This window comes from Callorhinus ursinus, unplaced genomic scaffold, assembly GCF_003265705.2.
Source record: "Callorhinus ursinus isolate GAN/ISIS: 27379988/994484 unplaced genomic scaffold, GSC_fseal_2.0 scaffold1, whole genome shotgun sequence".
NCBI lineage: Eukaryota > Metazoa > Chordata > Mammalia > Carnivora > Otariidae > Callorhinus > Callorhinus ursinus.
Window position 1 is genome coordinate 93,214,152 of NW_027397063.1, and position 24,319 is coordinate 93,238,470.

Genomic DNA, 24,319 nt, shown 5'->3' on the forward strand with positions numbered 1-24,319 from the left:
AGAGAGAGAGAGAGAGAATGAGCAGAGGAGAAGGGCAGAGAAGCAGGCTCCCGGCTGAGCAGGGAGCCCGACGTGGGGCTCAATCCCAGGACCCTGGGATCATGACCTGAGCTGAAGGCAGATGCTTAACCAACTGAGCCACCCAGGTGCCCCTCAAAATTAAATTATTAAGAAAAAGTAACATCCTTGGGCTAAAAATAACAGATCAAGTAATCTAAAGGACAGAATCAATATAAACACATTTACTAAAATAGTGGAGGGAAAACTTGGCCCTTTCTCAGTATTGAGTACAGAGGAGTAGTGTCTAGTCTTGGCACTCAGCCTGGAGTTCTAGATTCTACTGTGGCAAGGATTAGCTTGATGCTGTTAAATATCTGAATTATACAAGTAACTCTCTCCCTCAACTGTTTGCTTGCTCATAAAATGACTTTCAACTACAAAACAACACCTTCAAGTGAAGATCTGACTACAAAAGAAGCTAACTGATCATACTGGCTTAGAAATCACTCCTATATTATAAACCAGCTTTTTGAAAATTTGATTTAATACCAGCCTTCCCAAAATGTATCAACTCTGGGACAATAACAAGAGTACTTGGGAACCCACAGCCTGGGAACTTTAGAGTAACTATACTCTAAAATGGTAGGTTTATCAAGGCTGTGTAACTCTGAGAACTCGGCTTATTAGTTTTTCTATTACCTACATTCCTTCACCTTGTCACAGCCTTCTTTCAACCAACAGGTTTCATTACTCATAAAGACAACATCAAAAAGAGTAAGACTAAATAAGTTTAGTGGGAAATTATATTTCTCAGTGAGAAAATCATATGACAAGTACTTAAATAATTCCACCTAGGAATAGTACATAAGATACTCTGTCACTTAAATATAACACTAATACAATCACTTCAAGGACACACAAAAAAAGGGGAGAATGTTTTTATTTTCATGCTTTTTCAAGTCTTGACATAGAAGAGGTAAACACAAATCACAAATGAAAATTTTAACTAAATATGCAGACCGAACAGCAACGACTATATAAAGTTCAAACCTTTATCCATAACTTCAGAATTGGGGAGTCTAACCTTAAAAAAAGGAAATGCTCCATTCATCACTTACTCAATTTCCTTATGTGGTGGTATACCTAGAGTTTATGAATTAGCTTTTAGTTCTGGCATACTTATTAAGTCTAATCTTGCTTATGGAAATAGGATCTTAAAATTTCATTCTCAAAACACTTTAAAAAACTCAAGCCAATGCTTTTCATTCAAGGATGTGGAAGGCATTCCTTTTTCAAGTCTGACTCATGGTTTTATAAAGCATAAAGATCATTTTTATTATTTCATCACCTATGTGCTGGATCTTAATATTCTTTTTGATGGTGATACATTCAATGACAGAAACTTATATAAAGAAAATTCCTTCTCAATTTGTAAACCAAAATTTCAAAAGCAAAAATACTTGGAAGTGATAGGAAGACATTTTTATGATACAAGCAAGCTACTGGTCTAAGCTGCTGGCATGAGCAAATATAACAAAAGTACAAATTGTTATTTAACCCTTAAATAATCTATGTTTGCTACAAATCCAAATACTTTAAATATATTTTCTTCTGCAATAAAAAAACCCCAATTTAAGCTTTTGAAGATGTTAATATTATGAATAAAATAGATTAACTTCCCCCTGAATGTCCAGTAACAAACTGAACCCCGACTTACCTATCCCAACGACATAAAAATGATCTAAAGTGGATCAAAGTGCATTAACAAGTTCATATAAAAATGATTCTTCATATGCTCTTTTACTAAAGCCATCAATGCAAAAAGAATGTAAAAGCCTGTTTTATACTTGAAGACTTAGGTAATCTCCAAGGCATCACAACTTTTGAGATTTCAAATCCGATGCTACAGTATGCGAAAATACTAGGGTATCCTAAAAAGGCAAACTTAAAAAATTCCACACATAAAATGGCCTAAATATCATTAATAATTACATTCTCCATAATCTTTTATCCAAAAACTTCAAAGCTATCAATCTCGTTCAGTGCTTTGAGTGAGCAATCAAAACAGTCCTATTTATTGAAGTTTAAAACTAAATTTCTCCTTTCTCAATATGGAAGCATAGGCGGAATAGACAATGAAAGTTATTTCATCCAACATCCTGAGTCTACAGACATGGAAATCATCTACAACACAATCTCACTGTGTCATCATCGATTCAGCTTCTTCACCAGTAGCATCTTGGGAAATGTGCAGGTCTTCAAGCATCTCAGCCAGACTAATTCGAGGGGCTCCTTCATCATCTGTGTCACTTTCCACAGGAACGGTTGAATCTAAAAAAAAAAAAAATACAAGGAGGATTTCAAATAAATACAAATGTGGAAATATGCAAAATGCCTCCCCCACCATCATTACTGTTATTTACCCATATTGTATCTGCAGTTCTTGTATCCTATCTGGAGCAGGCATTTATAGTCACTAAATGAATGAACTACATAAATGTATGAATAAATATCCATTAGTATAAGAATCAGGAACTTGAGGGATTATAGCAGGATACAAATAATATCAAATGTGGTAAAACAACATTTTAATAAGTCTTACTGTTCTGCAAGTATTTTTATTTTTTGTAAATGTTTAGTCAAGTTTTAAAAACAAACAGAAGTCATTAATGGAAAGAAAGTTTAAGATATCAAAATACTTATACTGGGGTAATATATCTATACAAAAGCAAAAGATACAACTTAAACACTCCTAAAACACTAACCTCTATAAATGTTTACATTTTTTCTAATTGCCTCATCTTCTTCAAGATCTTCAAGGAAATCTTGGTATTGCCTACAGAAGGATAAAGAAACATTTAACTATTTCATCTTTACCAACAAAATAGAAGTTATGTTTTCTTCATTTTCAGCACTATAAGATAAATGTGTTCCAAGTATTAAAATCTTTAAAAATAATATCTGAAGGTCAAATACGGATGTTATTTAAATACTAACAAGTTAAAAAAAATCTTTTCTTTCAAAATTACATGATTAAAAAAATACATACTTGAATATAAGGTAATATTAAATATAAGACGAGAAAACATCCTCCACTTTACCATCCCCCCCAAAGTCTTGTGGCCAAGTTAAAATACATACAATTTTAAGACTATAGTTGAAATAAATATGTACATACAATATCTAATTAATTTCACAATATATATTTGTAAATACTTATTTTAAATTACCTTATGAGATTGTATTTTGGAAGTATTACTATTTCCCACTCACATTTCATGACACAATTTTACTTAAACTCTTCATTTTTTTAGATATCAGTGTCTTCACCATCATTAAGGCCACTTCTGAATTGTACAATATACTTTTCTAGAACACAACATCTTCGTTTCTCCTTAAGTTGTTTGAAAAATAGCATATTTGATATCAATGGGCTCTTTTCTTTTTGTCCCAAGTCACAAGTACTCACTTGTTATTTGTGATATCCACAAAGTACTTATTTTAGCTTTTCAAATGCACTGTTTACAATAATGCTGCAATTCTCAGGCCAAAACCCATGAAATAATAATATTAATATATATATTACATATATATACATATATATCATTATATTCTCTTATACTGATTTAATTGACACAACAGCCTCTTACACTGATTCAATTAACACAATAAGAATACAAAACTAATACTGAATGCAACAATCATGTGATAACTATATATAAAAACAATACAGATTTATTATAAGGATTTCCTTTGAGACAATACATAAGGTTTAAAGTAGGACCTTTCATCATCTGTATCCATGTTTTCTCTATCTCTTGCAAGCTCTTTCAGTTTCCAATTTCTACGACGCTGACGTTTGGTACGGTCATAATTCTTCTTGATTAATACCTAAAAGTAACAGCAATATTTGCAAAGTTAAAAAAAAAATGGGAATGAAGAGGCCTCAAAGTCCAACAAAGTTAAAAAATGAAAGACTATGAGAAAGCCAGAAAGTCACCAGACTGATGACAGTGGTTCCATCTTAGGAGACAAAAGTAGGGATCAAGAGGTAATGTCAAGAAAACTTGCAATATTTTTCTACATGTACTTAGTATTTTACAAAAATGCATTCCGCCATTATTTTCATAACTGTTAAAATTTAATAACTGAAATTTTCCAGTGATTCAAAATTAAATTGCTTTTTTATACCAAAAACTTCACATTTCTAGTGTCTTTTTAAGATTTTATTTATTTGAGCGAGTGAGAGAGTGCAAGCAAGCGAGCTCTAGTGGGGGGGAGTGGCAGAGGGGGAGGGAGTAACAGACTTCCCACTGAGTGCACAGCCTGATGCGGGGTTCAATCCTAGGGACCCCAAGATCATGACCTGAGCCAAAGGCAGCCGCTTAACTGAATGAGCCACCCAGGCGCCCCTCTGTTATCTTTCTTTCTTTCTTTAGACACAGTGAGAGAGGGAACACAAGCAGGGAGAGTGGGACAGGGAGAAGCAGGCTTCCCACTGAGCAGGGAGCCCGATGCGGGGCTCAATCCCAAGACCCTGGGATCATGACCTGAGCATGATGCTTAACGACTGAGCCACCCAGGCACCCCTGGTGTCTTTCTTTATAGCAAAGTTCAGTTCTCAGCTACCATTCACATAATCATCCTGAAATATTACCACAGGCAGACATTTTCCCTCCCTTTTATTACTACTAAGAAGCAGTTGTAGAACTATATTTATCTTTTACAAAATATATGTCCTGGGACAGTTTAAAAAATTGTGTAATAAAAATAATTTTACAAAATACAAAATCTTGTATGAGACTGTCTTGATAGCCTCTTAGGACTCTGTTAGGCTTTTATCTAAACTGAGCTTCTATTTCCTAATTTACTAATTAATAAAAGCACAACTGGGTGGTGAGAGGGGGAGTCCTTCTTATTCCATGACTTCATTTTTGCTCACATCTAAAGAGATTAGTGAAGATTAAGCAGGCAGGAATTAGGGTCTCTCACATTCACTCTTGCTTATGATTCTAATAAACTCATGTTAGAATTTAACAGGCTTACAGGCTTTTTTCAGAAGAAACATTCTTTCTCTAAAACTCAACATTGTAAAGATTATTTTCAACTGCAATTACATGCAAACCTGAAAAATCTGAATAATGGTTTTAATTCTAAACGCTTTAACTGAACAATATATGAAATAAGCTGAGCCAAGAAGAATGAACCTAAATTAAGTTCTAATGGTCATCATTTTTAGCTGCAAATTTATTTTGCTCTACAGATGGTATCAAGCATTTTGACAGAGAATGGAAATTCAATTATAAGAGCAACGAAAAACTCAATAAATCTTGGATTTTCCCCACAAAGACACATGATTAAATATGAAGACTTTTGCCATTATACCTTAGCTGCAATCTTTTCTTTTACTTTTTTTTTAAGATTTTATTTATCATTTGAGACACAGAGATACAAAAAGAGAGAGAGAGAGAGCATGAGCAGGCAGAGGGAGAGGGAGAAGCAGGCTCCCTGCTGAGCCAGGAGCCCGATGTGGACCTGAGCAGAAGGCAGATGCTTAACCATCTGAGCCACCCAGGCACCCCGCTTAGCTGTAATTTCAAAAGAACCTCTAAATTGATTTGTTATTTTCATAAATGTGAACTCAACGCATCTTACCCATAAGTGTTATTATACCAATCCTCTTTAACACAGGAAAAAAGGAAAAAATCTAAAGCCTTACCACATCTGGGACTCTATCAGAGTTCATTTTGTTGACATACTCATCATTTAAGTTACAGTTGGCCAAATCAAACCTGAAATAAAAATAATTAAACACTTAACAACAAAAACATTTATTCTTTCCACATTCCTTCGTATTTAATGGATGTTCACCCGAAAGTTCTAGAATTAACATTTAATATGCTTTCCCACATTAAAAGTTCTGCAGTTTACTATACAATGAACATGCCTCTACAGATCAGGGTAAAGATAACAACACATTCTGATCTCTAGGTTTCACATATTACCCATCACTGTCCATCTTACTATGTACTTGTAAAAGAGTCAAAACAGACATATATCAGTATAACATTAGAATTCAGTTAGATGGTTCCATTTAATTAAAAAATAAAACAAACAAAAAACCCTCATTCTCTAGTAAAAAAAAAACAAAACCCACAAGAGCAAAAGTAATGCCTACAGCATGCTGGTAAGCTCCATATTAGAATAGACTGTCCTATGCCTGTGAAGGATTCTTACATATATGGCTTCCATATTTTGAAAGTGAAATATTTGAGCAATAGCATATTCATAATAAAAAACTATCCACTCCCCAAAAAAGCTACAAATATGATCTAACCATACAACTTCAGGGTTCAGTTACTCAAAATCTTGGATTAAATGATTCTTTAAGATGATGGCCAAAATGGAGTCCCTACGGGCTTTTGTCCAATCTAGTTTAATTTAGCTATCAATAAAGTGAACTGCAAAGCTCCTAAAACTCTTAAATTCTTTTTGGAAACACATCTTTGATAGTATTTTAGATAGCTTTGCTGGCTCCCAAAGAAAATTTGCAATGCTAATTGCCAGTTTAAAATACTGTAAAATAATACAAACCCCAACACCAGGTCTCCAGGATTTAGAAGATGTCCCATATGAGTACGACAAAAATACTGTTTATCTGTATTCATTTCAGAAGTTTTCTGTACCCAGACTTCCCCGAGGGTATGCTTGACAGGAAAGAAAATGCACTCTTCAATAATCCAAGCATAACTCAAAATGCATCTCATAGAAACTAATACAATGTTGATTTTGGTTTTCTAATTTTCATTTTAAAGACAGCAATTGTTTTATTTTTCAGATCTCTGAAACACTGTCAAAATTAACAAATTACTGTACTGAGTAAAGAGAAAGACTCAATAAGGAATATATAAAATAAATACTTTATTAAGATTTTATTTGAGACTTTATAAAACATTAACAGTATCACCTAAATACAGACATATATAGAATTTTCAAAACAAATGTTTTCACAGGGAGATACATAATACAGACCAAGCAAAAAAAATAAATGAAAAATCTTCACCCCAGAAAATATCCTAACAAACCCCTGTTTTACACAGAATGTTCAAAAAACCAAGGTTCAGACAAAGCAATCTAGCAATCCCAGTGGCACCACCACCACCACTACTACTACTACTACTACTACTACTACTACTACTACTAGAGAACCCAAATCTTCATGAAATCAGTATTTTGGATGTGGGCTATTTGAAGTATAATCCTTTTTGTCCTGTTGCAGAAACAACATCCCAACTTTGATTTTTTTTTTTTTTTTTAAGTGGGCTCCATGGGGCCCAACGCAGGGCTTGAACTCATGACCTGAGATCAAAACCCGAGTTGAGATCAAGAGTTGGACGCTTAACCAACTGAGCCACCCAGGTGCCCCCCAAGTTTGAAATTTTAAACTGGAAATTTTAAACTGGAAAACCATTAAAGTCCCTTTCAAACATAGGATTTTATAAGCAATCGTGACTGACATTTCAAATTTCCAGGCTGAATTAAATATAGCACTTGCCAATACTTTTTACTAACAAAAAGAGATGTAAATGGGATCAAGAGCAAAATACTAAGAGTTATAGACTGGGGAATTAAGGAATCGCAAAGAGATAGAGGGAGAAACTGAAATAAATGATAGTTCCCAGATTTAGGAAAGAATGGAAAAAAAATAGTGAATTACCAGTTTCTTCAAAATTAAACATACCTCACCAAATGATACCACAAACATGCTCCTTGGTATTTACTTGCCAAAGGAGTTGAAAGCTTATATCTCTACAAAAACTGCAAACACAAGGATGTTTATAGCAACTTTATTCATAATTGCCAAAACTTGGAAATAACCAAGATGTCCTTCACTAGGTAAATGGGCAAATTGTGGTAAATCCACACAGTGAAATGTTATTTGGCACTTATAGATTATATGATTCTAACTATCTAACATTCTGCAAAACAATAGACAGTAAAAAGATCAGTGATTGACGGGGTTAAGAGAGAGGAAGGAATGAACAGGCAGAGCACAGGGGATTTTTAGAGCAGTGAAAATACCCTGTATGATACTATAATGAAAGACCTTATACATTTGACCAAACTCAAATAATGTACAACACTGAGTGAAACATAATGTAAACTGTGGACTTTGGGTGATTATCAGGTATCCATGTAGATTCATCAATTTTAACAAATGTACCACTCTGATGGGTGGGTACTGATAATGGAGGAAGCTATGGTATGTGTGGAGGCAGGAGGTATATGGGAAATCTCTTACCTCCTCTTAATTTTGCTATTAACCTAAAACTGTTCTAAAAAAGTACAAGTTGTTAAAAAAAAAATTTTTTTTAAGGCATGGGAGTTCCCACTGATTAAATCTGGGACAATATGAATGACCCAAAGGAAAGAAGGAAGACAGGTAAGCTAATAACAAAGGGAAAAAAAATCATAACATTACAATGAAGAGATCTGGCTATCAGTGAAATAGCCAACCATTACTATCACTTAACATATCATAAAAAGCACAGAGTGTCAATTCTGAAATGTTCTGGCCAAACATAACCTAAGTTTAAGCAAGTCTTTTAGATCCACTTTTCATTTAAAAGAAATACAAGAAATTAAGAAGATAAATAACATCATGAGAATACAATTAGAGACCTATAAGATTAGTGCCCTAATTGCCTTAGGAAGTTGGTATCATAAAGGAAAAAAAAAGTGAAGGGGGCCATTATTAAGTAAAAGATTTAAGAGGTATAACATTCACATTCAATACATGGTCCCCAACTGGATACTAGTTTGAATAATCCATAAAAGGCATTTTGGGACAAACGAGGAAATCTGAATATAAACTAAGTTTATACGAATGATAATACTTTGATTATGTAGAAATTCCTATGTTTTAGAGACGCATACTGAAGTATTCAGTAATTAGTGATAATATAACAAATACTTAAATTCAAAATGTTTGAAAATTTTTAAAGTCAAAAAAGGTTTTTGGTCCTCCTATACAAGAGTAAAGCTAAGAAATCTTTTTCACAATAAACATTTTTAAAAATGTTTCTAACATTAAAGAGAAAAATGAACTTACCAGATAGTGTAAGTCTAATATATCTCACCACAATGACCACGTGTTAAAAACAGATAACATACAAACATGGAATGCATTTGTAACCTAATGAGGTGTTAGCTTTATGTGGAACCACATTTTGGAATTACTAACAAACTAAAAAACATAAAAATACAAGAGGGACCAGAACAGTTAAGTTGGGGGGAAAAAAGATGGGGAGGATGGAACTTACCTTTTTTGATATCATTCCAGCACCTGCATTGCGTTTTGGATCTCGGACTATGCTGCATTCCATCACAATGAACTCCTCCAGCTGTTTGGGATGGCATAAACTATTGAAAGGGTGACTCCAGAAAGTGCTTCCATCAATATCCGCAACTAAGTATAAACACGGAACATCAAAAATGAAGTATTTCAAAAGCCACCAAATGTATTAGGAAGAAGTTGATATATATGAACTAGGAAGCATGAGGTCAAGAGACCACAGTGGCAACTCTCTAGAATCATCCGAATCAGGCCCAAACTTCTCATAGCACAAGAAAAATTTCAGGTGTCAATAATATCTTAAGTAGTTACTATCATCAGGACCCCACATAGCTAAGTGCCTTTAGAATAAGATCAGGGCACCTGGGTGGCTCAGTGGGTTAAATAAGCGCCTGCCTCTTGATCTCAGCTCAGGTCTTGATCTCAAGGTCATGAGTTCAAGTCCTGCGTTGGACTCCTTAAAAAAGCCTACTGAAAACAAATTTAAAAAGTAAATAAGATCAGATCCACTCAGTTATATAGCTGTTTCATGTGCTGGCACTTTAGAAATGTTATCAGTCATCTTAGCTGCTTAATAGGAAATAAAGTTCTACCTGACAGATATTCATCCCAATACTGCAAAAAGACCTTTGACTTATGAATTCAAATTGACAAGAAAAAGTGACTTTCTAAAAAATGTAAACTTGATTTTTTTATAACAGAAAACTTACATCACAGGAAATACATAAAAAAGATCAAGTAGATGCTCCTATCGATATGAGATTTTCTTTAAAAAATAGTTTTACAAAGGGAATGTTAAAAATTATGTGTACTATGATAAAATTAGTTAAAATTCATATTTAAACTAAATGTTTTACTGCATTATAAGTGAAATGTTCTAAACTTTAAATAGTTGCTATACACTAAACTTGGTAATGAACTTAAATAATTATTCACAAAAATTAATTGAGGTAAATAAGTCAATTTCAGTAAAAATAAATGGCCTAACCTAGTAAATTTTTTAAAATTCACAGACTTGTTTCTTCAAATAGAAAATTCAGGGGTTACTTAAAAGCTTTAAAAATTCCAGTGTTTTTTAAGAATTAGACAGTAGTAAAAATCTTAACTAGTTTTTCATAACAATATTACTGAGAATATTTGATGAAATTAGCAATATAAATTATTACAGCTTGCTGGACAAAACTGTCAAGGCAAATATTTCCTAAAACTTACCTTGTAGGGTATTTGGATCTATGAGATGAATGACACTGGTCACTCGAATACACACACAAATCTGGTTCATATTTCCCAGGCTTTGTGCCAGTTTTGGAGACAGACAAACAACATTATCCTAGGCATAAGAACTAACATTTAGAGTGAAGCAAATCCTAAATAACTGTCTCCAATAAACACTCATCAATATAAACCTGATCCAAAGTATATGTACCCAAACCAAAACGTTGTTAATTCTATTTATTAACAAAGGGCCTAAAGAAAAGAATCAAATCTTGGAGAAACAGAAAATAAGCTATTCCTTCTAAAGATGGAAATATCTGTCTTAATAAAAATGTTTTAAAAGTATTTTTCCAGATCTTATTCACCAACGTATTCAGTTTATTTCAATTTTATTGAAGTGTGAATGCTTATTGCTCTATGGTAATACAGTGTACACTCTAAACAAAGTATTGTAAGCATCTGAAGGAAAGTGATTTTCTAAATCTACCTGTGACTTCTTTCAATTTCCATAAAAAATAAATTTCAGAGGAGCCATATGTTTCTCTTTCATGGCTACATGCACCAATAGGTAATCAAAAATTTAATGCCCAAAAAGCACATATGTCCATGTGTACATTAGGAGATATTACCAGCAATGTAGTTACCTGTTTTTAAACTGTATTAAAATACAAAAAGATCTGGGTTATATTTTAAGCTGTATCAATTCACAATCATAGGCTCCTCCACTGGGGGGGCGTTCTGTGCATCTCTAATAGCACCTAGTCCAGTACTTTGTTTTTCACTTAGGAAGAATCTCAACAGATTAAATGAAAATACTTACATTGTGCATTTATTCAGATACTTTCATAAATCACTCAAAGCACTTAACCCATGGCCTAAAGATGGCATCACACTTAGATTCACACTTCCCAGGCTTTGTACCAGGAAAATGTTCACTGTTTTAAACCAGGGGTCTGCAAAATATGACCCTCAGGCTAATTTGGCCCACACCATTTATGTAAATAGTTTTGCTGGAACACAGCCTTGGCTATTCATTTACCTATTATCTATGGCTACTTATGTAAAATAAGAGCAGAGCTGAATAGTTACAAAATAGACTACTGGGCCTGAAAGCAAAAACATTCACTATCTGGCCCTTTAGAGAAAAAGTTTGCTGACACTACTTTTTTTTAAAGTAGGCTCCATGCCCAACATGGGGCTTGAACTCATGACCCTGAGATTAAGAGTCACATGTTCTACCAATTGAGCGAGCCAGGTGTCCCTGCTGATCCTATTTTACACTATCATTTCATCCCTGTTACTATACACTGCACCATAAATTAGTATAGTATTTTTAAAGCTTTAGAGTCACAGACCTAGGCACAAATCCTGGCTTCATTTTGTAGTTATGTAACTCTGGGTAAAGTCATCTAACCTCCCCAAGCTTCAATTTCCTCATGTTCAAAATGATGAAATGATTTACCCCAGGTATAACAAGACATGAAGAAGTGAAATATACTCAAATACTTAGACACTAACTTTATATGGAATGCTCACAATAAATTATGGCACTTATTGTTATTAGTAGATATTGACATATAAGTTCCTGTATGGTAGAGACCTCTAAATAATAATCCTTAATACACTACTCTCTCTATAGTAGATCCTCAGTAACTATTTGTTGCATTTTAATTCATTTATATGTTTGAAGCAGGGTTTTACCTTAATCCAATGAAATGAAATCATAATCTACATTTTAAGTTTTATTCAGATTGTTTTTAAATCACAAAAAAATGATTCTACAATTTCATTTCTACAATACTGTTTAATTTTATCATGCCAAAATCCATTTTATACATATTCTACAAAGTGGTTCACTGATATTTATTTTAATGTCATTTCCTGTATTCAAACTTTTTGTGTGTCCACCAGGATCACAAATTTTAAGGAATATGAACATTAAAAAACTGCAACCAGGCCTTTAATTAGTATACCAAAGTGAAAGGTATGTCAATTTATAATTTTAAGCATAATTATTTAACATCTTTTTTAATATGGCTGAATACATCAGAAAGGAATCCTTTAAGAAGTTATTCTAAATTTTTAACCAATCCCACAAGGAAATCAAGAGCTAATAATTACATACAAACCAATTAATTACCTGTAGTATTTTATAGACATGGATTAATTAAATGAGAAAAAGTACCTTGCATATTGGAACAATTTCCACAGAAAAAGTGCTTTTGTAATTGTATGTGTTACTATGGATATCCTGAGAGATCAATCTCTGTGAGGTTTTGTGTCTGTTAAGAAAAAAAGTTTATAGTAATAAAAAGACATAAAGGTTCCTACTTATTGTAGTCTAGGGAATATCAATTTTTATCAAATCAAATGATTACTGTCCAAGGTCTGAAACTGCATTCTGATGCCTGCTATGGCAAAGCCTAATTTCATCCACTTATATTTCAAAACCTTCACCAATCCAACTGCACCCTACCTCTTTTCAATTTTATCTACTCAAAACCTCTAAAACATGCACTTGGCTCAGACCAATGTAGTCTATATATAGCATCCATTAAAAGCCACACATTGTCCACCACAAGTCTTTGTACACACTAATCTCACATTTCACTATAAACTCTACCTTTGAAAATTTCCCATTTTAGGAAATTTCTTCTTCTTCCATGAAGCTTGTCCCCAAAGCCCTGTACCCCCATCTTTCTTTTGTATTATTTAAATACATTCAAAGGTTTAGCACTATAGTACTTATCACAGTGTGAGGTCTAGCTCCCTAAAGAGATTCTTACATACTCTTTGGCTAATAATTCCTGTAAAGTGGCTAATCCAATAGATGCTTACTAATTATGTAAATATTCCTATTACAATTTTAAACTTTTTAACATAAGAGATGTAGTCTAAGCCTGAAGAATGGACATGATTTACATTCATTCCCAGCTCTTTGGATTTAATCACATTTAGGTTCAGAACATACCTACAGGGAACTGTACACTGAAGAAATTCTACCATTTTCTGAGCATGCTGTTTTGAGGAATAATAGAAATCCAGACCATCTTTAAAAAGAATAAGAAAAGCCACATGAAAATAATTCTGCAAAGTAAGACTTTCCTCTACTAACATGACTATATCACAAATTAAATGTGTAGTAAACAAATTATTAGAAAACATAAAAAATGTATCAATTAAGACTTAACAAAAAGATAAGACAAATCAGACAAATAATAACAAAAGAAAACAAGATTCAAAATTTTAATTTCAGACAAAATAAAATTCAAGATCAAAGGGGGAGAGAAATGGGGCACCTGGGTGGCTCAGTTGGTTAAACATCCGACTCTTGATCTCAGCTCAGGTCTTGATCTTGGGGTTGTGGGTTCAAGTCCCACATTGGGCTCCACAATGGGCATGGAGCCTACTTAAAAAAAGGGGCGGGAACTACACAGAAGTGTATATAATAATCTCCCATGAAGATAATAGGAATGCATCTAATAACATAGCACTGAGATGCAGAAAACAAAAACTATTAAAAAGAAAAAAGAAATTAATAAATGTTAACACATGTGCAATCACTGTGGGAGGCTAGTATGAGACTATCAAAAATAAAATGACCAAGAGGATATTATGCTAAGCAAAGTAAGTCAATCAGAGAAAGACAATTACATGATTTCAATCATATGTGGAATTTAAGAAACAAAACAGGATCATAGGGGAAGGGAGGGAAAAATAAAATAAGACGAAATCAGAGAGAAGACAAACCGTAAGAGACTCTTAACTATAGGAAACAAACAGGGTTGCTGGATGGGAGGCCTGTGGGGGATGGGGAAACAGTGATGGGCATTAAGCAGGGCACTTGAAGTAATGAGCACTGGGTGTTATACGCAACTGATGAATCACTGAACTCTACCACTGAAACTAATGATACATTATGTTAATTAAATTTAAATAAAATAAAAAAGAAAACAAAAACAAAATGACCAAACTGACTAAAAATAGGAAGGATACATAGAACTCGAATAACTCTCAAGGTTGATTTAACTGAGATTATAGAACACGGTCCCAAGAATACATATTATTTTTAAAAACTCACAGAATATTCATAAAACAATCATGTACAATGATTTTTTAATTTCAATAAATTCTAAACAGTATGAATTATTAGACAGTATTATCTGATCACAATGCAGTACCATTAAAAATCAGCAACAAATGGATAATTAAAAACACACCTACCTGCTAGGAAATGCTTATAGAAATACTCTTCCAAACTAACTCAGAATAGCCGAAAGAATTCCGAAGATGAACAAAGTGGGTGGGAACTTATACTTCCCAATTTCAAAACCTGATAACTTTAGTCAAGACAGTGCGGTACTAGCACAGGACAGATACACGGATCAACGGACAAACTCGAGAAGCTGGAACTAAACTGACATTGTACAGTCAACAGATCTTTGACAGAGGCTTCAAAGAATTCATTGAGGAAAGGATAGTCTTTTCATCGGGAAAACAGGATAGCCACATGGAAAAAGATGAATTTAGACTCTTACCTCACACCATGCACAAAAAACAACACAAAAAGGGTGAGACCCAAATTTAAGAGCTAAAACTATAAAACACAGAAGAAAATCTTTGTAACACTGATTTAAAAGAGTTCTCAAACATGACAACCAAAAGCATATTGGATAAAATAAAAAAAATTTACACACTGGACTTCAAAATTTTAAACTTTTGCTATTCAAACGACATCACACGTCCTGACTTCAAAATATAAAGTTACTGTAAACAAAACAGTTTGGTAATGACAAAAAGACAGTCCTAATAACCACTGGAACAGAACAGAGAACCCAGAAACCAATCCACATATCTAGGGTCAACTGATATCCAAGTGCTAAAAATTACACCCTTGGGAAAAGATAATCTCTTCAACAAATGGTATTGAGAAAACTGAATATCTACATGCAAAAGAATGAAACTGGACCTGTTTTACACCATTCACAGAAATCAACTCAAAATGGATTAAAGAATCAAACGAAAGACCTGAAACTATAAAACCTCCAGAAGAAAACAGAGGGAGAAAAGCTTTGTGACACTGGTCTTGGCAATGATTTCATGAATATGACACCAAAAGTACAGGCAACAAAAACAAACAACTGGGACTACATCAAACTAAAAAGCTTCTGCACAGCAAAAGAAACATCAACGCAGTGAAAAGGAAACCTCCAAAAAGGGAGAAAACGTTTGCAAACCATATATATCTGATAAGGAGTTAATCTCCAAAAAATATTAGGAACTCCTACAACTCAACAGGAAAAAAACTAATAACCTGATTAGTTAAAATGTTTAAATTTTAAAAATGGGCAGAGGAACTATATAGACATTTCTCCAAATAAGACATATAAATGGCCAACAAGTATATGAAAAATGCTCAAGGTCAAAATTATCAGGCAAATGCAAATCAAAACTACGAGGTATCACTTCATACTCATTAGGATGGCCATTATTAAAACAACAACAACAGAAAACAAGTATTGATGAGGATACAGGAAAACTGGAACTCTTGTACACCAGTGGAAATGCGAAACAGTGCAGCCACTAAGAAAAATAGCCTGGAGGGTCTTCAAAAAATTAAAAATAGAACTACCATATGTTCCATTAATCCCACGTCTAAGTATTTATCCAGAAGAACTGAAATCAGAATCTCAAAGATATATCAGCACTCTCATGTTTATTGCAGCACTGCTCACAGTAGCCAAGATGATGGGCATTTGGGTTGTTTCCACAACAGAGGAATAGATAGAATGTTGTGTGTACATACAATGGAATTCTATTCAGCCTTAAAAAGGGAGGAAATTCTGCATTATGCAACAGCATGGGTGAACCTTGAGGACATTATACTAAATGAAATAAACCAGTCACAGAAAGACCGATACTACCTGACTCCACTTGTATCGAAAATATTCAAATTCACAGAATCAAAGAGTGGAATGATGGCTGCCAGGGGCTGAGAGGAGGGGGAAATAGGGAGTTACCAATTAATGAGCATAAAGCTTCAGTTAAGCAAGATGAACAGGCTCTAGAGATCTGCTATACATTGTACTATAGTCAACAATAATGTAAATATACTTAAAATTTTGTTAAGAGAGAAGATTTCATGTTAAGTGTTCATATCACAGTAAAAAAAAGACAACATTAAGACAATGAAAAGACAGGCTACAGGCTATGAGAAAATACCCACAAATCATATATATGATGAGGAACTCGTATCCAGAATATATTAAAAAAAATTAAAATTTAGTAAGACAAACAATCCAATTAAAATATAGGAAGAAGATCTGAATAGTTATGTCCCCCAAAAAGATACAGGAATGGCTAATAACCACATGAAAAGATGATCAACATCATTAGTCAACAGGAAATGCAAGTAAAACCACAAAATGAGACATCACTTTACACCACCCCCTAGAATGGCTATGAACAAAAAGAGACAATAATGTTGGTGAGGAGATGTGGAAATTGGAACCCTCAAACATTGCTGATGGGAACATAAAATGGTACAGCCACTTTGGAAATAGTCTGCCAGTTTCTTAAAAAGATAAACATAAAAAAAGATGAAAAACATAAATTTACCATATGACTCAGCAAGTCTACACGTAGATATATACCCAAGAGAATAAAATAGCTGAGATGCTGAAAATAAAAGAAATATGCAATGTATAGTGGAAAAAGGTAGCTATAAATACCAGCTACAAAACCAACATGAACTCATGAAAATTTATAAACTTCAGTATATTTATTAGAAACTAAAAATAAGCTTTCAATTAATTCAAACAAAATAAAACTTTAAAAAGTAGAAGGAAAAAAATTTTTTAATACATACGGTGATGGATGTTAATTTTAAAGCAAAAATTAAAAAAGAAAAGACTTGATTCGAGCTAGTTCTTTGAAAAAACTAACGGACAAAACTTGCAAATCTGATAGATGGAAAGAAGTGAGGGGAGATGAGAAAAGACAAACAACATTAGGAAGAATAAAGAAGATACAACCATAGTTTATGGATGAGATCTAACGTTATAATATATATTCTATGTTGGATTTTATGCCAAGAATGTGAAAAGCTAGATGAAATGATTTCCTTGGAAAATGCTATTAAAAGTAATTCAAGAAGCAACAGAATACCTTACAAAGACTAATACCCTAACAAAAGAAACTGAAAAGCCTTTACCCCCCCCATATCAAACTGAATGTCTCAATGGGCAGCATTTTTTTTTTAAGATTTTATTTATTTATTTGAAAAAGAAAGAGCGTGCATGTGTGCACGAGCGGGGGGAAGGACAGAAGGAGAGGGAGAAGCAGGCTCCCCACTGAGCAAGAAACCCAATGCAGGACTCGATCCCAGGACCCTGGGACCATGACCTGAGTCAATTAACCGACTGAGGCACCCAGGCTCAATGGGCAGGTTCTTACAAAACTTCAAGAGGTTGATAAACACTAGGTAGAAAGACGGCAAACCTTGCAGTTCTTTCGATGTCACTAATATAACTGATGAAAAGACTGGATTGAACAGCTTATATATGTATATAACTATGAATGCACATGTATCAAATAGAAATCTCAACAAATATTACATTTAGGGATGAAATACAGAAAGATAATGCCTGACATATGACCATGTTACCGTATCATGTAACTCTCCATTCCTAGCCAAAGGGAAAAAGAAAGAAAAAAGAAGAGGAAAAATATGCAAAAGATGAAATAAAAATACCACTGTTTACAGATAATGGTTTACCTAAAAAATCAAGAGTTATCAACTATAAACTATCAGTGATATTAAGAAATTTCAAGATTAATATATTAGCAATAATCAATTTAAAAATGCATGGGGTGCCTACGTGGCTCAGTCGGTTGGGCGTCTGCCTTCAGGTCCTGATCTTGGGGTCTGGGGACCAGGCCTCGCAGCAGGCTCCCTGCTCAGTGGGGAGTCTGCTTTTCCCTTTCCCTCTGAATCTCCCCCCCCAACCCCACTCATGCTCTTTGTCTCAAATAAATAAAATTTTTAAAAAGTTGCCATCCACAATGACAAAACAGTGTAGAGGAGCCAAACAAAATAACAAGAAACATTTAAAAATCTTTATAAGGAAACTATAAAATGTTTCACCAAAGTACAGAAAAGAACTAAATAAACATGATTATGCACCAGGCAGGGTTCTAAGTGTTCTGCATAGATTATTTAATCTTAAAATAATCCTATGAGGTAAATGCTATTACCATTCTTTCTGTTTTATTGATGGGAAAACTGAGGCTCAGAGAAGTTAAATAACTTGCCTAAGATCACACAGCAAAAAAAACTGGAGGGACAGAGTTCAAACCCACAAAATCAGTTTCAGAATCCATGTTCTTATTTACTATCAACCAAATCTTACAAAAAAATTAATAAGGGCATACATATTATAAAGTATAATTCACATACTGTGGTAGAAGCAGTGAGACAAAACAAACCAGAGGTGAGTCATGTGTATAAAGGAATTTATCGTACGTAAGAAAGGAGATCTTTCAAATCAGTGGGAAAACGTAAGAGTAACCTAGGAAAAACTCTAACGGTTAAGATTAAAAATCTAAATGGAATTTACTTTAAAAATATAATGATGGGAGTATAGAAAGCTTTCCTATATAAGACACAAAAGTTATAAGCCATAGCTATATAACTAAAGAATAAAAAATTTAAATGATAAAAGGCATGTGACAATGCAAAAAGTTATCTGCTGCCTTAGGCTCACACTCAAATGCATGCTAGCTCTCTAAACATACATACATAACACACACACGTAATGAGATTGATGTCTGGAATAAGACAAAATAAATGAGGGTCTGGCCTCAGGAATTCAGCTGGATAGGGATCAAACCATTCTGAACACCTACGAATTCAACAGGAGATCGAAGAAAAGAACAGCAACAACTCTGAACAGAAAAGCGACCACTTTCTGGAAGGTAGGACGTGCGGAGAAGTGAATCCGAGGCGATACTCGGGAGGATAGATGGCAGGGGAGGGGGCCTCGGTCAGGGCCTTCTGGCAAAGTGACAGCAGCAGAGCACAAAGTCAGAACTTTTAGAAGTCGGCTCCGCTGAGGGACGTCGCTCCAGTGGCTAAACGGGGGATGGTACCCTCGCAGGACAGTGTGGTCTCAGGACCCTCGGGGTCACAGGAAGACCGGGGGTGCCTGAGTGCGGCAGAGCTCCCAGGCATCGGAGAAGGGAAGCCGGCTGCGGGCACGGAGCCGAGGTGCGGGCTCTCAGCTCGGGGTTGCCATAAACTGTGATCAGTGACAGTCGGGCCACCGCTCCTCCAGCAGGGACCCAACAAGCAGCAGATCCGGGGAGACTCCCCTTCCTCCCCCAAGAAGAGCAGTGTAGAACACACCACAGGGATCTGCTGGGTTTGGAGACTCCACACCAAGTCAGGTGCCAGAGATAGAAACGCTCGGTCACAGGCCGGGTGAGCACGGAGTGCGGCCGGAGACCGGGGAGACAGAAGTGATTGACTGCTTTTCTCTGGGGGTGCACTGAGGAGCGGGGCCCCAAGTTCTCCTCTGGGGCGCAGATTGGGAGGCCGCCATTTTCACTCTCAGCCTCCAAAGCTGTAGGGAAAGCTTGCAGGGCAGGGAACGAAAGATCCCGAGAGCAAACCCAAGCAGATTACTTAGCCCTGACTGACAAGGGTGGGGCAATTCCGCCTCCGGCAAAGACATTTGGGAACCATGGCAACAGGCCCCTCCCCCAGAAGATAGCAAGAACAGCCAGCCAAGACCAAGTTTACTGATCAATGAGAACGCGAGAACTCCAGCGCTAGGGGAATACTGCACATAGAATTCATGGCCTTTTTACCATGATTCTTTAGTCTTTCAAAGTTAATTTTTTCTTAACTGTCTTTTTTTTTTAATTTTTTCCCTTTTTCAACCAACATCTTATCAATCCTTTTTTTAAAAAAAATTTTATTTTTCATTTTTTGAGTCATATTCTATCCCTTCATAGTAGTTACCCTTATTTTAGGCATACATATATGTAAGTTGTTCTCTCTTTAAAATTTTGAGATACAGGGGCGCCTGGGTGGCTCAGTCGTTGAGCGTCTGCCTTCGGCTCAGGTCATGATCTCGGGGTCCTGGGATCGAGCCCCGCATCGGGCTCCCTGCTCTGTGGGAGGCCTGCATCTCCCTCTCCTACTCCCCCTTCTTGTGTTCCCTCCCTCGCTGTGTATCTCTCTCTCTCTGTCAGGTAAATAAATAAAATCTTTAAAAAAAATAAAAATAAAAAATAAATAAATAAAATAAAATTTTGAGATACAGTTTCTTCTAACAGATCAAAATATACCCTAAATCTCTAGTGTATGGCTTTGTTCTAGTCTCCTGCCTGATCACATTCCCTCCCCTTTTTTTCTTTCTTTTTTTTTTTAACTCCTCTAATTTCTTTTTTCAAACAACTTATCAATTCCTTTTATAAAATTTTTTATAATTTTCATCTTTACAGTCATATTCCATCCCTTCATCGTATCAACCCTTATTTTGTACATATATAAGTCTTTCTTTCTTTAAAATTTTGGGAAGCACTTTCTTCTAACAGACCAAAATATACCCAAAATCTAGTGTGTGGCACCGATCTATGCACCAGCCTGATCATATTTGATCATATTCTGTTTATTTTTATCTTTTTCTTTTTCCTCTTTCTTTTTTCTTTCTTTCCCTTTCTTTTCCCCTGGTTTCAGGTCTTTTCTGATTTGTTTAGAGTATATTTTCTGGGGACGTTGTTACCCTGTTAGCATTTTGTTCTCTCATTCATCTATCCTCCTCTGGACAAAATGACAAGATGGAAAAAATCACCTCAACAAAAAGAACAAGAGGTAGTACCATCTGCCAGGGACCTACTCAATACGGACATTAGTATGATGTTGGATCTAGAGTTCAGAATCATGATTTTAAAGATACTAGCTGGGCTTGAAAAAAGCATGGAAGTTATTAGAGAAACCCTTTCTGGAGAAATAAAAGAACTAAAATCTAACCAAGTCAAAATCAAAAAGACTATTAATGAGGTACAATAAAAATGGGGGCACTAACTGCTAGGATGAATGAGGCAGAAGAGAGAATCAGCAATACAGAAGACCAAATGATAGAAAATAAAGAAGCTGAGAAAAAGAGAGATAAACAACTACTGGATCACGAGGGCAGAATTCGAGAGATAAGTGATATGATAAGACGAAACATTAGAATAACTGGGATCCCAGAAGAAGAAGAAAGAGAGAGGGGCAGAAGGTATATTGGAGCAAATTGTAACAGAGAACTTCCCTAATGTGGGGAAGGAAACAGGCATCAAAATCCAGGAGGCACAAAGAACCCCTCTCAAAATCAATAAAAATAGGTCAACACCCCGACATCTAATAGTAAAACTGACGAGTCTCAGAGACAAAGAGAAAATCCTGAAAGCAGCTCGGGAGAAGAGATCTGTAACCTACAATGGAAGAAACATCAGACTGGCAACAGACCTATCCACAGAGACCTGGCAGGCCAGAAAGGACTGGCATGGTATCTTCAGAGCACTAAACAAGAAAAATATGCAGCCAAGAATACTATATCCAGCTAGGCTCTCACTGAAAATAGGAGAGATAAAAACCTTCCAGGACAAACAAAAACTAAAGGAATTTGCAAACACGAAACTAGCCCTACAAGAAATATTGAAAGGGGTCCTCTACGCAAAGAGAGAGCCTAAAAACAGCAGGGATCAGAAAGAAACACAGAAATATACAGTAACAGTCACCTTCAGGCAATACAATGGCACTAAATTCATATCTTTCAATAGTTACCCTGAATGTAAATGGGCTAAATGCCCCAATCAAAAGACACAGGCTATCGGATTGGATTAAAAAACAAGACCCATCGATATGCTGTCTGCAAGAGACTCATTTTAGATGCAAAGACAACCCCAGATTGAAAGTGAGGGGGTGGAAAACCATTTACCATGCTAATGGACACCAAAAGAAAGCTGGGGTGGCAATCCTTATATCAGACAAATTAGATTTTAAACCAAAGACTGTAATAAGACATGAGGAAGGACACTATATCCTACTTAGAGGGTCTGTCCAACAAGACGATCTAACAATTGTAAATATCTATGGCCCGAACATGGGAGCAGCCAATTATATAAGGCAATTAATAACAAAAGCAAAGAAACACATTGGCAACAATACAATAATAGTGGGGACTTTAACACCCCCCTCACTGAAACGGACAGATCATCTAAGCAAAAGATCAACAAGGAAATAAAGACTTTAAATGACACACTGGACCAAATGGACTTCACAGACATATTCAGAACATTCCATCCCAAAGCAACAGAATACACATTCTTCTCTAGTGCCCATGGAACATTCTCCAGAATAGATCACATTCTAGGTCACAAATCAGGTCTCAACCGGTACCAAAAGACTGGGATTATTCCCTGCATATTTTCAGAACACAATGCTTTCAAACTAGAACTCAATCACAAGAGGAAAGTTAGAAAGAACTAAAATACATGGAGATTAAAGAGCATCCTACTGAAGAATGAATGGGTCAACCAGGAAATTAAAGAATAATTTAAAAAATTCATGGAAACAAATGAAAATGAAAACACAACTGTTCAAAATCTTTGGGATGGAGCAAAGGCAGTCCTAAGAGGAAAGTATATAGCAATACAAGCCTTTCTCAAGAAACAAGAAAGGTCTCAAATACACAACCTAACCCTACACCTAAAGGAGCTAGAGAAAAAAGAGCAAATTAAGCCTAAACCCAGCAGGAGAAGAGAAATAATAAAGATGAGAGCAGAAATCGATGAAATAGAAACCAAAGGAACAGTAGAACAGATCAACGAAACTAGCAGGTGGTTCTCTGAAAGAATTAACAAGATTGATAAACCCCTGGCCAGACTTAGCAAAAAGAAAAAGAGAAATGACCCAAATCAACAAAATCATGAATGACAGAGGAGAGATCACAACCAACACCAAAGAAATACAAACGATTATAAGAACAGATTATGAGCAACTCTATGCCAGCAAATGAGATAACCTGGAAGAAATGGATGCATTCCTAGAGATGTATCAACTACCAAAACTGAACCAAGAAGAAATAGAAAACCGGAACAAACCTATAACCACTAAGGAAATTGAAGCAGTCATCAAAAATCTCCCAAAAAACAAAAGCCGAGGGCCAGATGGCTTCCCAGGGGAATTCTACCAAACATTTAAAGAATTAATACCTATTCTTCTGAAACTGTTCCAAAAAATAGAAATGGAAGGAAAACTTCCAAACTCCTTTTATGAGGCCAGCAATACCTTGATCCCCAAATCAAAGACCCCATCAAAAAGGAGAATTACAGACCAATATCCTTGATGAACATGGATGCAAAAATTCTCACCAAAATACTAGCCAATAGGATCCAACAGTACCTTAAAAGGATTATTCACCACAACCAAGTGCGATTTATCCCTGGGCTGCAAGGTTGGTTCAACATCTGCAAATCAATCAACGTGATACAATACATCAACAAAAGAAAGAACAGGAATCATATGATCCCTCAATAGATGCAGAAAAAGCATTTGACAAAGTACAGCATCCTTTCTTGATCAAAACTCTTCAGAGTATAGGCATAGAGGGTACATACCTCAATATCATAAAAGCCATCTATGAAACACCCACAGCGAGTATCATTCTCAATGGGGAAAAACTGAGAGCTTTCCCC

At 35.2% G+C, this 24,319-nt stretch overlaps 1 protein-coding gene across 2 annotated transcripts in view; it reads right to left on the reverse strand.

Annotated features, from left to right (window-relative positions):
- Positions 1–922: 922 nt before the first annotated feature.
- Positions 923–24,319, reverse strand: part of NMD3 (NMD3 ribosome export adaptor) — a 54,620-nt gene continuing 31,223 nt past the window's right edge. For both annotated transcript variants that reach the window (XM_025879468.2, XM_025879469.2), the window contains exons 8-16: positions 13,542–13,620; positions 12,756–12,852; positions 10,568–10,685; positions 9,324–9,469; positions 6,595–6,707; positions 5,720–5,792; positions 3,785–3,891; positions 2,766–2,836; positions 923–2,331 (exon numbers count right to left, since the gene is read on the reverse strand). In XM_025879468.2, the coding sequence (XP_025735253.1) occupies positions 2,198–2,331; positions 2,766–2,836; positions 3,785–3,891; positions 5,720–5,792; positions 6,595–6,707; positions 9,324–9,469; positions 10,568–10,685; positions 12,756–12,852; positions 13,542–13,620 (938 nt within the window). In that variant the 3' untranslated portion in view covers positions 923–2,197. The remainder of the gene's footprint in view (positions 2,332–2,765; positions 2,837–3,784; positions 3,892–5,719; positions 5,793–6,594; positions 6,708–9,323; positions 9,470–10,567; positions 10,686–12,755; positions 12,853–13,541; positions 13,621–24,319) is intronic.